General features: G+C 37.1%; 1 protein-coding gene across 1 annotated transcript; it reads left to right on the top strand.

Moving 5' to 3' along the window:
- The first annotated feature begins 653 nt into the window (after positions 1–653).
- LOC106657933 (farnesol dehydrogenase-like) lies at positions 654–1802 on the top strand. Its single transcript, XM_014379648.1, has 5 exons — positions 654–785; positions 892–1060; positions 1129–1252; positions 1311–1440; positions 1514–1802. Exons 1-5 carry the CDS (start codon positions 654–656, stop codon positions 1700–1702), a joined length of 744 nt encoding a protein of 247 aa, XP_014235134.1. The 3' UTR covers positions 1703–1802.
- Positions 1803–14868: the final 13066 nt, after the last annotated feature.

The following is a 14868-nucleotide window of genomic DNA, read 5'->3' as shown; positions in this document are numbered from 1 at the left end:
CCTTGCAGCCGCAGAATGTACGTAATACTTGATAAAACTTTTAAATCCAAGTTTACGGAATGATTTGGCGATTAGTGTTCTGTGCGTTATAATTGCACGACTCATTGCGAAATCCAACATCTCTCTCTCTCTCTCTCTCTCTCTCTCTCTCTCTCTCTCTCTTTCACGCTCGTTCGCTTCTTATTCTCGCAATATCATGCGTACGCGTATATATCTTATGCACGATTTATATGCGGGACATTAAGCGACGCGCTCAACTCATTTTTGCGCTCGTTTCATGGCTTGCCATTATATACGTTCGTTGTACGTGCTAAGCTTTTTTCTTCAATGAGCGCGTTGGTACGTGCCTGCATAAAAATTTTTCCAACGAAACAGATTATCTATAAGTTTTAATTACCGTCTCGATCGCGATATCGCGTGACGCTAAATGCTACCCGCTTTATCCAATCGATGCCTTCATTGTAACAGCCACAACAAATTGTTGCTGTCAAAATCTGTCTCGTCATTGCGTGAATATAACTAGATTGTGTAATGCAACGTACAACAATTGTTACTTGAAATTTTTGCTCTACCTCGTGGGGGCTGACTTTTTAATTTAGTCCAGAGAGATTGTTCGATACTATCGAATCGTTGCTCCAAAAATATTTCAAGATATGGATAAATGGATGGGTAAAGTGGCCGTCGTAACTGGCGCTTCAACTGGAATTGGCCTATATACAGCAAAGTCATTACTCGAACATGGAATGATCGTAGTTGGATTAGCCAGGCGAAAAGATAAGATGGAGGTCAATTAAATTATTATAGATCCTTATTCTTTATTGTTTGAATCGTGCACAGATGAGCCATTTTACAATATGCATTATAAATATATTTATAATAATTCTTTTGCAGGAATCAATAAAACACTTTGGTTGTGCTACAGGTCAATTCTACGCCTTCGCTTGCGACATAACGGAAGAAGACCAAGTTATTGCGGTTTTCGATGAAATCAAAAGCAGCTTTGGAGGTGTTCATGTTCTCGTCAATAACGCTGGAATGATGTCCATTGGTCCGATGTCAGGTATCGATGCGTTCAATTTTCTTAGCATAACAGATAAGTTAATATGTGTACGATTCGTATTTTCGCAGATCATGACAGCAAAATTATTCAGCAAGTGATCGATGTAAATATTAAGGGATTGCTGTTTTGCACGAGACAAGCTGTCCATATCATGAAACACGAGAACGAAGGACATATTATTCACGTTGGCAGGTGGGGTATTGAAAATTTTTATTGTTCGATATACAAGCTGATTCTTAACTTCTTCTAGTTCCTTGGGTCATAAGGTTTTGAACGTCAAGGGCCTGTTTTTTAATGTTTACCCAGCGACCAAATTTGCGGTTCGCGCCCTTGCCGAGACTTTACAGAATGAAATAAGCGACACGAAAATTCGCGTCACGGTAAGGATATATGTACGTATTTTAGTACCGCACAATAATCGCCTCAAATGAAATGTGACGTGCTTGTTTGCAGCACGTAAGCCCTGGCGTTGTGAAAACGGATTTTTTCCAAGTTGCTGGGGTAAGCTCAGCTTTTCTCGAGCATAACGCTGCTCTGAATTCGGAAGATGTGGCAGAAGCTATTATTTTCGCCTTGAGCAGAAAGCCATACGTTCACATTCAGGAATTAACCGTGCGTCATTTAGACGATCATTACAGATGAAAATGCATTACGCAAACGTGCTTCAACTACTGGGCATTTTTTTCAATTTTTTGAAAAAAAATTTAATGACATCTGAATAAATGAATCCAATTTACCCGAATTCTGTGTAGCACTAATTGTGTTTATGTTTTTTACTAAAGTCATACATAATAACTAGCTGCAAAGGTAAGTTACCGCATCGAGGTGCAAAAAAAAACATCTTCAATATTATCATCATGTTTAAAATGAGATGTAAACAGCTGTACAGATGTTGCAGCAAAAAGCTATTACTCTTACAGAGACGTGATTTTTACCTTAACGAGCTAAATTATGTATATACATATATATAACTTTTTAAGCTTTCAAGTTAAATCGCTTAGTGAGCATTTTAAATCTGCGTTTGCGGCTTTTTAATTACATTTCATTTCATTTTATCGGAAACGAATAAATCATTGAAATGTAAAATAGGCCGCAAATTATGAAAAGTATGAATTCGCAAACTCGAGCGTCTCTAAGGAATCTCGCAATTAGAAAAAATGTAGCTTCTTTCACTGGCGTTACTAATAAAAGTGTTGAATGACAATTTGTCGATTTAATAGGCGACGATGGCTCGCTATTTATTCCATCAAGATTGTTGACGTCGCGATTATTTGATTATCGTCATCGTAAAGTTTGCTACAATGAAAATTAATACAGACAACATTTCGAGTGTATAGTAAAACGAGTAAAATTAACCCGAGCATCGGTATACTGTCAATATTCATCAGAATAAAGAGTACAAACGAAAGTACAGAGCTTGTAGATCAGTACTTTCGAGGAAATAGACTTTAACTATTCGTTTTTCTCTTTCTATAGATACATAAGTAGCATGCAAAAGAGTGAGAGAGACAGAATTCAAACTTCCATGAGCTTTTCTCTCCGAGCTTGCAGACATTAATTTCGTGAAAGTCTTGCTCTTTCTCGCAATTTCTCACTCGTTTCCTCCTTCTCTTTCTTAGTGATGCTTCAGTTCATTAGATTTCCTTATTTGGTCCAAGTTTGTGTATAGTGATATGTGTAGAAGTAAAAGGTAGGCGAAAGTTTGACATAGTTTTTTAGTTTTCTTTCCTTTTCCATATATTTTTAAATATTAAATATTGATGAAGCAAGAACATATTCAAACGAAAAATAAAGTTACTTATTGCTTCCATGTAACCTTTTTCTCTTGCTTCTTCAATTATAACAATATTGTGTTATTTAAACGAGGTATTCAATCAGAATTTTTGGAAATCGTCCAACTTTTTACAATACATACCTCATTAATTTTATTTTATAGTAGAACCTCGATAGTACGAATTTCAAGAGAACGGATGTAAATTTCATCTTAAAGAGGTTTTCGTCTTATCGTTAGTTCATATTTAAGAGGTGTGTATGAATAATTAAAATTCATATTAACAAGGTAAAATAAATGAAATTCATTTATATACAAAAAATGTATTTGTTTAGCTTGAATTATTTACTAAAATAGTTAGTAATATTTTTCTGAATCAAATCTAAATGAATATTATAAGAATTCTCACCACCATCACCATCGTCATCATCATCAATATTGCCTCGTTCTACAATACAAATCTATACGTAGATTTTTTAAATTACCACCAAATTTTGCAGCTTGTTTTCTTTTTCTATTTACATTAGAACTTTTTGATATATCGTTCAAAATCACTGATTTATTTTATAAAATTATTGACATAGTACTAGAACCACCACTGAGAACTAATTTTAATATATCATAATAATGAGTTTGAGTATACGTAAACAATGATAAAATTTTCCTCGTATTGCGCAGATTTTTAAACATTTAAATTCGTTCTAGGGAGGTTTAATTATTACATGTAAGAATTCGTATTAGAGAGGTTTTTCGACGGGGAATATGGTCTTGAGTTCGTATTATAGAGAGATTCGTCTCATAGAGGTTAGTGCTAACGAGGTTCTACTGTATATGTATTATACGTGAAAAAGCTTTATCGTATAATTATAAAATTATATAAAATTGAGTTCCACCAGTACATTGAAAAACGCAATATTTGATTCCATGACTCTAATCCAAATGTAAGTATAAAGAGAAATAAATTGGAAAATGGCGAGACACAATTTTTCTATTTTACCAATATTTTCGAAATTATTTTAAAGGTATTGTTGCCTCAATCAAAAAAAAAAAAAATAATAAAAATGTATTTACAAGCAGACCACTTTGGATCTGGGTAACGAATCTTGCCCGAAATTTTTTTGAGGTCTCTAGTACATAATAATAAAGCTCCCTTAGTTTGATCCCACGGGTCTTGAGGCCTATTTTTGAGAGCGTTTTCTATTTTATTTAAAAATTTTTGCCATTTTTTATGTCCAGATACAAGCACTTAAACAAAAAATGCCAAAAATAAAAAGTTGTAAAATGTTTCAAAGAGTACGCTTAATTTTTTTCAGAATTCTTGGGATCATTGATCACTTAATTAGAGAGGCCCAAATTTAATGCTTTATTTATAGATTTTAGAACTGCTTAAAAAGAGTGGTAGATGGTCCCAAAACTTCTGAAACATTTAGGCAAATTCTTTGAAAAATTTTACAATTAGTTTTTCTTGGCCTGTTTTTGTTCAAGTGCTTGTATCTAGCAATAGAAAATGGCAAAGATTTTTAAATAAAATAGAAAACGCTCTCAAAAATAGGCCTCAAGGCCCATAGGCTCAAACTGAGCATATCGGAAGCTTCATTATTATGTACCAGGCGACCACAAAATTTTTTGTTGAAGATTTGTCACCCAGAGCTGAAACAGTCTCCTTAGTTAGAATAAAATTATACTTTGCTAATGAGAAAATCGGTATTATAATGCATCATATTGAAAACCAAACGTGCGAAATAAACGAGTAAAACGATAAGTACGAGCGAAAAAAAGTAGCGATTGCAAGAGAAGAAAGCTGCGTATTGAATAGGCGGGGGTAGTCAGGCGCTTGCGCGGACGTCAGCGCACAGGAGCACGTGTGCCAGTAGAGAGGAGCTTTTACCGGTGTACGAGTCCTACCTGGGAACGGTGTTTTGGCAAGCGTCAGTAGCTCCGTGCGCGAGCTGCCGCGCGCGTCTCACTGGAGCAGCTCTCGCTTTGGCCGCCTCGATGCGTCGCCGTACTTGTAGTAGTCAAAATCCATGTCTTAGTTTACTTTTATGTTAAAATTCGCGAAGGGTAGTGATCGTACGTAAGCTGTACTTCAACCATGACGACAAGGATACTATATATTATGTAATAAACGATTAGTTAAATTTTACTGATTATATTTATAAAATAATTCATTGAGAGTTATTTAAATCGCTCGTTCTCAGGAGCTCTAGAACTTGACTTATTTGACATAAAACAACAATGAAGTTTGACTAAGAAATACAAATTAAATATAGTTGTTAAATTTATACGCAAAACGACGTAGCAACAGCAGCTGAAAAAAAGCGTCACAGCAAAGTTTGAACTCCAAGTACTGACGTTAGGTCACGGGTAAAATTCAAAAGTAACTTACAAGTTCTCGTCTTTTTCGCGCGCTTACTTCGCTGCCCCGTCAAGCTGTGAAATTTAATCCTCACGCTATAGGCTAGGTAAGTACTTGATAAGACATTCGCTCGTGAGCAAAATGACCGAGTATTGCATATATACTATAAAGAGGGTAAAAATAATTGAATGAATATTAATAAGATGAAAATTGCATTGTAAGGTTGAGCGAACTAGGGATGAGTGATTCCTAATGAACTTTCTGCATCGATTAATTTTGCTCGTATGCGTGCACTCCAGTAAAATACTTTTCGCGAAATTGATTTAAAACTCAGTCTGGCTCGACAAGCGCTCACCGGTTAATGAATATTGTAGAACGGACGAGGAAATTCAGCTCGTCGCAAAAATGAATATAAATTATTTTTCAATGGAAAAAAATTTTTTTTAACGTGCTTGTAATTGTTGAGGCTTGACGCACGATGTGTCCTGAAAATGTATTTTCAGGAGCTGTCATCAAGTAAAAGTTAAATTTTGTCTCTACGCTAAAGTTTTTTGATATAACTTTACTCCTATCATAATTTCGTTAAGCTAATCGGAAAAATGAAGAATGGAAATCATTCTCGAACAGCAAACCTACTAGATGCAGAAAGATAAATATATAATATCTTGTCGTCACAGGTTGGAAGACGAAGCTCGACTCGAGCACAAGGTTATTTGTTACCTTCTTTCACTTTAAAAATGTGCCAATTGACATGCTAGATCCAAGAACTGTGTAGTTGAAACATCTAGTAACTACTACACAGTATCTAGTAGTTATCAATAGTAGCTAGTTGAAACACGTACTTTTGATCTATTAACAATCTAGTAACAACATGTAAACAAAAAAAAACGTCGAAAAAATGTAATGAAGAAAACGACTGTGCAACTACTTGTGTGCGCGTATAATATACGTACATCTGCGCTGTGATGTAAAGAGTTCATGTAGAGTTCAATATTTTACGTGTGATAGGTATAACAAGCTAAAAACGAGATAGATTTCAGCCGGCAAATTGGCGAATGTGCGGGAGTCGTCGTCTTATCAGATGGTGAGTATACGTTCATGTCATTATCATTACTTGTCGAGAGCGGGTATTGAAACATCAAACCTCGTATGAAGCGATAGTTGTGAGCAGACAACAATATTTAGCCTCTGATTTTCAAACCTTGGCAAAATTTCATCTGCTCTCAGAAAATATTCAGCTATTAAATAGGAATTGCAGTTGGTCCTGCACATACGAAAATAATAGAGAAAAGACATATCGTGATCTGGTATCGATCTGTTTGTTCATGATTTTTGGTGTTGTCTCTTTAGGGGCTATAGAGAAATGATTTTGTTCAAGTTGTCAATAATACAATTTTCAAAGTTTAATAAGATTTCATCGTCAATGGTGATTAAAAAAAAAAACAACGATTCATTTTGAAGCATTTTAATGGAATGTAATGAAATCAGGGTGATATTGAAGGAGGAAAAGAAGTGCGCCGAGTCGTATTTGGAAAGCAGCTGTGAGCGCGTATAACGTATAAAATTTTTATATGCAAAAATTGCAAAGTAAACTGCTCGCAAGTCCTTTGGGAAGGGACATTTTCTCATCCATACAACAGGTTGGCCGAGCTTTGAGTTGAAAATTTGAGTATGTGGCCAGTCCTTTGCGCATACTAAGCAGATGCCGTCGTTGCGCGTGTATACGCGCTCTCTGGTTACTTTTCTTAAATAAAACTAGGGAAATCTTGTCAAATTTGATAACTTGATTACACTTGAAATGTGCATGTAAAAATACTTGTCGCAATTTACGTGCAAAAGCGAATTATTGCTCCCGTTTCTCTCCCTCGAGAAATGTTTTTTTAAATTCAGTTTATATATACTTGAAAAATAGCTCAAGTTATTTTTATTTAAGTGACGATTCACAGAGTTCATATGCATGTGGCATAGTTCGCGTTTCTGTCTATTGAATTTACATGTTAAAAATTTGTCGCTGCCACACTAGTGCCGCCTCTACTGTCTGCCCTACTATTACTCTTAATACTACTACTACTCGTACTACTAGTACTGCGACTACTACTACTACCGCTACTGCGTACGGTGTATTATAACCATACGAGCAGGCTTCAGCAGAGTAATAAAAGCTCGAGCCTTTGACACCGAGACAGCAAGTAAACATACACACGCATTCGTTCACGCAAATACATGTATATATATTTATGTACTTTGTTGTACGTCTGTTTGTGTATGTAAAGCCTAATGAATTTTCCTACGTATATAATAATTTGTGTAAAAGGCGGGGGCGGTGCAGGTGCGCGCTTGTGCAGGCGCGGCATTAAATCTGAATTATAATCCTCACTATCGTTGCCGTTTAATAATTAAGCGGGCTAACGCAACGGGTTGATTTGCAATGATTGCGTTAAGCAATCCGCACGCGCTGCAACGAGCAGCAACGACAAGTAATTTGCTGCGCGTGGTATACATATATACATGTGTGCGTGTGTTGCAGCTGAGCATGGAGGCGTCGCCGAGCTTGGGCGCGAGCGGGACTATGAGAGCCCGTGCCGCACTGCTCGCGACGACGACTTCTGCGGCATCGTCGAGCTTCCAGCCGCCCGGAGCCTCGAGCGGAGATCGTCACGTAGTATTTTTGGCCAGTGGCTTGCAGGCCAACAGCAGCATCGACGCCGGCATCAGCAGCAACGACAACAGGACCTGGCCTCATCACTGGTCGCCTCACCAGGTAAGCTTATTTATAGCTCAGGTCCGTGTAGCTGCGCGCACACAGAAATCGGGCGTCGATGCCGAACTCATCCGACAGACATATACATCTCTCAGGCCTTGTTCCTTCAAGATACAACAGCGCAGTGTAGTTGGAGGCGCGTGTCTGCTGCAATTTTGATGTTGATGAGTTGATCTGTATACGTACCCGCGCCGTACCGTGTCCTATGTATACTCGTCTGATGGTATGCGGGTCGCGCGCCTGACTCGTCTGCTCTTCCGCCCGATGTCTCGCTGAGTGCTGTTGGTTGTTCTTGTTCCTCAGAACGCCTCGATACGCTGATTGTTCAAAGCGATATGAGATGTACGCGCAAACGTTGATATTCGATCCTGTCCTGACGCGTATAAGCAGAACGTCCTGATAGATCAGTCGAGAGAATTGACAACTTTTCAATAAACGCAGAGCTCTGCTTGTGCCCGAAATATATTCGAGTCGAAAAATGAGCTGCGATTGAATCCATAGCCATAAAAACAATAACGATAGTTATGATTGATGATAAAATATCTTAGTTTAAGGGACTAAGAGACTATAGGCGGACTTTATAGGGGTGGCGCGCTCGCAGGAGCACAGGATACATTCACACGCATATTCATCTGGTGGTAATAAATAACGAAGCTGCTCTCAGTTACTCCCTCTCGGGCTCGAATAAAATCTATATACATACTCACACATACTTAAATGCGCACATGTGTGCGCGCATACACTGAATTACCAAGCGAACGAGAAAGCTCGTGCCATAAATAATCCATCATGAATTTCCGAAAACTAGCGCTACTGGCTTCGAACTTAGCACGCGCCTCGCACCGCCCGTGTGCTGCGCACTGCCAGCAGCAGCGCAAACCTGCATAATCGTCGAACTATGGACGGAAGCTAGCTAGCACAGCATCTATATGCCTATAATGATATATCTATATATATACATATTGCACACGCGTATTACACACGTATATGCACCAATGTAGATGTCTCTATATATATTTGGACTTATCGATTACGAGCTCTACAGAAAGCGAGAGAAAAATGTATTGGTTAAAGAGAAATTCATTTGTCGTGAGCATAAGAAAAGATGAGAAAACGAGAAAAAAGTAGTACGATCGAAATTCAGCCTAATGTTTCTACTTCCATACGGGTGATGCATTAAACTTTTTTTTGTTTTCCGTGGAATTCTTTGCAGCGGCATAAAATACGTCACTTTCTGAATTGGACTATTTTTATCTTTACCAGACGCAATTTTTCGATTTCCTCCGAATACACAAGTCAATTTTTTCCCGATAAATTAAGCCTACACAAACGTGTAATTCACTTAATGAAGCTGCAATTTTATTGTGTTTACCTTATCTAATTGGGACACTGTAACGATATTCTATAGCTCGTAAAGCAAGTCTCTTCAATTCTCGTAAAGCAAGTACTGACTCGCTCGAGGCTTTTTTGTGTCGCAAGAAGCCCAGCCAATTGTAAGCACCTATTTATCTCTTCCTCAAGCAAGACAAATTGATCGTGATAATCCCAAGTATTATGGTGTTAACTGCAAAGCCATAAAACCTTATTATTATTGGCGACTAATTAGTTGCTCGTTGCCATTTTGATTTCTGTACTTTTATTTATTTTGAATATGAATTTGCGTTGGTCAATTTGTGATTGTCATGAGTTGGATAACACACAACTCATCTCGGTTACCCTTGCTGCATGGATTTTTTCACCAAGAAGTCAGGTCAGTCTGCGCAAATATTATATCTGTACAGTGTAGACATAGTGCAAACGGATTTCGAATCATTCAGAACCGACGTAGGAACTGTGACACAATGAACAGGCAGAAGGAATTAATTAAATCCACACGCAGACAAGAAAGTATTGGGAGGATGATACTTTTTCAAACAGCATCTAGTAGCGATTTGAGTATCGCGCTAGATTGATTTTCACTCAGCTGATCTACTTCGTGCTTTTTTACACTTATACGTTCACGGTATTTTTTTTTATATTTGTGCGAGAAGTAAATAAAAAAAGTCACGAATCGAATCCTTTCCGATTCATTTGAATTATCAGCGTGCAGTTCAAAGGCTCCATGTCATTGTATGTACGTATATGAGTATAGACTCCCGATCTATACTTGAACAGTTTATTTAAAATTACATGTGTAGTGATCTTGCGGCCACGTCACTTGACTAATGAGGAATTATTAAGCTCTATGTTGAAAATGAAAAAAAATTCTTGAAAGTTATATCTGTCCAGTTTTAACGAGCCGTGAGACATCGCATGACACACGTATACGATAATACTCGAACCTTTGAATTAATTGCAATACGTAGCATAGTATATTCACTCGAAACAGGTGAATTTCGTTGGTTGCTTTTTCAGGAAACGTTAATAATTCGTCAAAATTTTACGAGAAAAAAATTGATGTCAATGAAAAAAGATGTCCTTGCTTATTTTATTGTGCCACGAGCTTCACGAGTACTACTACATAAATTTTGAACCACATTGAACTTTGTTGGATCATGTGATGCTGTTAAACTACTGAAACAAGGCCTAGCCTTTGTATGAACACATGCTTTTCGCATTTGCAAACTCTATTTATCTCTTTAGGGGAAAGCGGGGCACGTAGACTCACCTAACTAAAATGCTCAATATAAAGTTTGTAATAAGAATAAATGAAAATTTAAACAGACCAATATCAAGATGAGAAGTCAATGAATACAATGCAATGGTCAAAAGTCATAATTTTTGCATATTAATTAAATGACAACCAAAATAAAGGAAGCGTTGAAATCAGTGCTTCTTGCCCCAGCGTGGGTAAGAGTAACTGGGGTGCGGGGCAAGAAGAGCGCACTAGAGAAGTAGGTTGCTCATGCTTGATACTGTCTGCGCGCACATTGTTAATAGACGTAATTTGTTTATGAACTGACAAATTATGAAAAAAGTTGAATACATAAACATGTAAGTATAACTTTTTAGCTATGATTCAAATTTTTACAACACAAAATCTCTAAAATATTCAAAAAATTTTTTATTCGAAAAAAATCGAGTTTAGAGGATAATCCTCGAAATTTTCTGAGATGACCTTAGAAAATTAGATTTTCCGTAATTTCGGGAAATAAACAATCTTCTCCAAAATTATTGAAAAAATTTACGGATGTTTTTTAATTAATTATACAACTTATTCGTTCTATTTATTACTCAAATCAATCGTTTTTGCGATAAAAAATAATTGGATTTTTTTGTATAAACAATTAACTTCGGGAATGCCGTTTTGCTAGAAAAAGCTAATTTGAAAGTCTGTGAAAATTTCTAAGATACAATTACACTATGACAAACTTTGATCATATTTATGGAATTTTTCATCGTAAAACTTTGAAAATCATTTCCAGTTTAAGTTTTGCAGAAATTTTTACTGCTTGTTTTGTTTAGATATTCATAGCTTTTTTACTACGTTTTTAATCCTAATTCTGAACCCGGATTCGAAAAAGGCATTGAATTTCATAGTATCATTGTGAAATTAATCGTTTTTGTATTGAGTTTATAATTGCGATCGGCGACGAGCAAAACAACAACACGGTAAATATGAGGTTAAGTTTGAATGAAAAGTCAGCAGACCGCCGTCACGAATCGTCGTAATGCCTGGCGTACCGCGGCACTAATGCCCCGCTTCAGGCGCTACTCTTGCCCCATTAAGACATGTTTTTAAAAATTAAATATTTCATAAAATATTGCGTTTAATGAAATTTTGAAAAAAGCCTTTTCATCGGGAAGACATGACTGTTCTTATGAAAAAAAAGCGGTAGCATAAAAAGCATTATCAAAAAAGATACAGAAGTGTGAAATAAGAAATTTTTGTAATAATTTTAGCGTATTTTTGTTTCGAGTTAAAATTAATAAAATAAACGTTTTTTCGCGTCGTTTTTGCATGCAATCGATAGTTACAAGTATATTTCAACAATAAGTGGGGAAAAAATTTATTTAAAAAATGATTATCATTGAAAAACACAAGAAGTCGTATTACCCCGCAAGTTACACTTGCCCCGCTCTCCCCTATATCTTTTTTCGAATTCTATATAGGCAAACAACAAGGCGACAAGGTGACTACGATAGCCACCTCACGACAATATAGCATAGATCTGCTAACCGGCCTTTCGTTGGTAGCACACGCAGGGCTTGTTTTGAGTGAGTTTACAAGCGCTCGACCGTGTGCGTGTGCGAACGCTTACGTTACCCTTTCCACTCGTTACCATGATCCCTTGTGGCTCTCATCTAGCTCTTCAGCTTCTGTACACACCTATCTCCTAGATTCTTGTCCATGACATTTGCATGTATGCACTGGCTTGTTGTTCTTGTTTCCGTTGTTGTTGCTGTTGTTGTTGTTGTTGTTGTTGTTGTCATTGTTGTTGTCACTGTGTTGGTTCGATTTAGCTGTTGTTGTTGAGTGTCAGCTCAACTGCGCTGCCACAAGTAAGCCGCTTAGAAACGCATTGGTCTTATAAACCTAATGAATAGCCAACAAAAATTAAGATTAAGCCAAGTTAGGCACTGCGTAAAATCTACTCGACAATGATGCCGCAACGCGAAAACTGTACAACTTTACTCGAAGGAACTGGACGACCTTTAGTATTTCAAATGCTGAAAATGTATTCAAAATTTTACCCTCGTATTATGAATAAGATTGTACGAAGATAGTATTAGTCGGAGAGTCCTGCGCTCACGCTCAGTTGATTTTGCAAATTATTATTCTTTTATTAAGCCAAGGAAAACTATCATAATAAATTATCAGTGAGGAGGAAGAAGAAGAAGAAGTCCCATTCGTATTCATTCGGAAAAGTGGGACGAGAGGGAGGGACGAGAGTAAGCGGCGGAACTGACAAAACAGTTGATAGCGGGTTTTTGAGCCTTACTGGCGTGCGTGTTCAAGACATGATAAAGCAGCCCTCGAATGTCGTAAATAATTAAATATTATGCTTTATTTTGCAGTTAAAACAATATATTAGATTTGCCAGTAATGATAGAGAACTGTACTTTTTTTAAATTAATCAATTTTTGCATTTTGCAAGAAAGCAAACGCGAGGCATGATAATTTGGAGAATAAAAATGAAAAAACAGAGATAGGGGGGAGGGGGAGACTTGCTTGTACTTCAAAGGTGTACAAGAGTTCTATCGAGCTTTCAAAGTTTCTCAATTTTACTGAAAAGAGGTAGAAGTTTATATAGCCTTCAGCATCAAGTACTGAACGGGGGCAACAATTTCTTTCATCATCCTTAATAAGAAATGCAGAAAATAACAAAGAAAGCCTAGTACTGCCAAATTGGCATACACTAAGCAGGTTTGTATACACATGCAGATACAGTAACTCGCGGTTCTAACTAGGTACTTTATAATCGTTATTTACAGGAATAATTTATAAGTTTTTGACGTTTCTCCCGGCGTATCTGTCATGGAGATTCTTATACAGAGGCAGTTGTACCGCTGGGTGAAAGATCGTAAATAAAAATTCGCGAATACCAACAAAAAGCTCGAGAGCGAGCCAACAACGAGCGCGAAACGCGAAAACTTATGATTTACAGCGGCGAGCGGCAACGAAGCGAATATATATAATATATATGCATGAGCTTAATAAGTATGCTGACGAAACTTTATAATTTTTGATCGTAATGTATTCGAAAAATTTTTCGAACAGAACAATATTTACTTACTATATGACGGACTGATATCCTGTGAGTAAATTTGTGCCCTCAATAAATATTTTCATTAACCGCTTATTTCTGTCGCAGAGTATTTCGTTTGCGTCGGGTAACACGTACACTGCAATCATTAATCTTCAAACCCAACTCATAAACAAGCAATCTAATCCTTCTTTTGAAAAAATGATAGGCTACATATAGTGTGAGCAGATTATAAGTATTCAGATTGAGCAGCTGCTCGATTGAATTCCCTGCAGAGGTAAATGAGTCGCAAAACGAAACATGAGAGGCCGTAAAGTGGCTAGTTATCAAGTTATAATCATAATGAAATGTTGAGTTTTGCAAATTTTTAATGGAGCTTTAATTATATTTTGTTTGATAACAAGGTAATCAAATATAATTTAGCCTGAATTTAAATTATAAGAACAGATAGGATAACTGATAGGAGGAACATATAGGAGCGAATAAAAAAACCCTGAACGGAATTTCTTGAAAAATACGATTTTCATTGAAAAAAAACGTATGCGTGACAGATCGTTGGAATTTAAAAAAAATGGTTCGATTATTAAGAAGATTACTGCGCGAGGAAGAAAGGAAAACGGTTCTCGTTTTTAGAAGCTTTATAGTTGCAAAAGAGGATGGGAAGGTTTGAAAGAAGCGCAGGGGAGATGGTCTAGGGAATTCCCAATTTTATTTTGCTCTCATAGACTGGGTACGTCATCGTTACGCTGATCGGCTTGTACCCGTTTGCACAAAATTGACCACGCATCTGTAGGAGCGGACAGAAAACCTTGGGTCATCTTCGAGAGAAGAAAAGACGGAAGGGGAATGAAAGCGCGTGCTCGAGGTGAGAGTTGAGATACATGGTTTTATTTCGTTGGATCATATAATATCTTTAGCTCTATGCTACTTCGATAATAACTTCGTCTTTACAGCATGCGTGGCTTTTCGGGGCTTTAGTAATACCAGCACTCCTCATACCATTCTGGAAAAAAGACTTGGCCGGAATATTGGGGGTCACTTTCTCTCTTTTCTCTGCTTCATGTGCAGCGGCCGTGAGGCGCCCCCTGTATTTTATTATTATGGTGGTTGTGTGCCTGGCTGCGCTTGGAAATGTTTTTTTTTCAAAAGAGTCTCATACGAGAGAGAGAGAGAGAGAGAGAGAGAGAGAGAGAGAGAGAGAGAGAGAAAGACGTATAAAGCGCTCAATAT

Source organism: Trichogramma pretiosum, unplaced genomic scaffold (assembly GCF_000599845.2).
Source record: "Trichogramma pretiosum strain Unisexual culture from Peru unplaced genomic scaffold, Tpre_2.0 scaffold12, whole genome shotgun sequence".
Lineage (NCBI taxonomy): Eukaryota > Metazoa > Arthropoda > Insecta > Hymenoptera > Trichogrammatidae > Trichogramma > Trichogramma pretiosum.
Note: the sequence above shows the minus strand (reverse complement) of the source record. Positions and strands in the feature narration are given on the sequence as shown.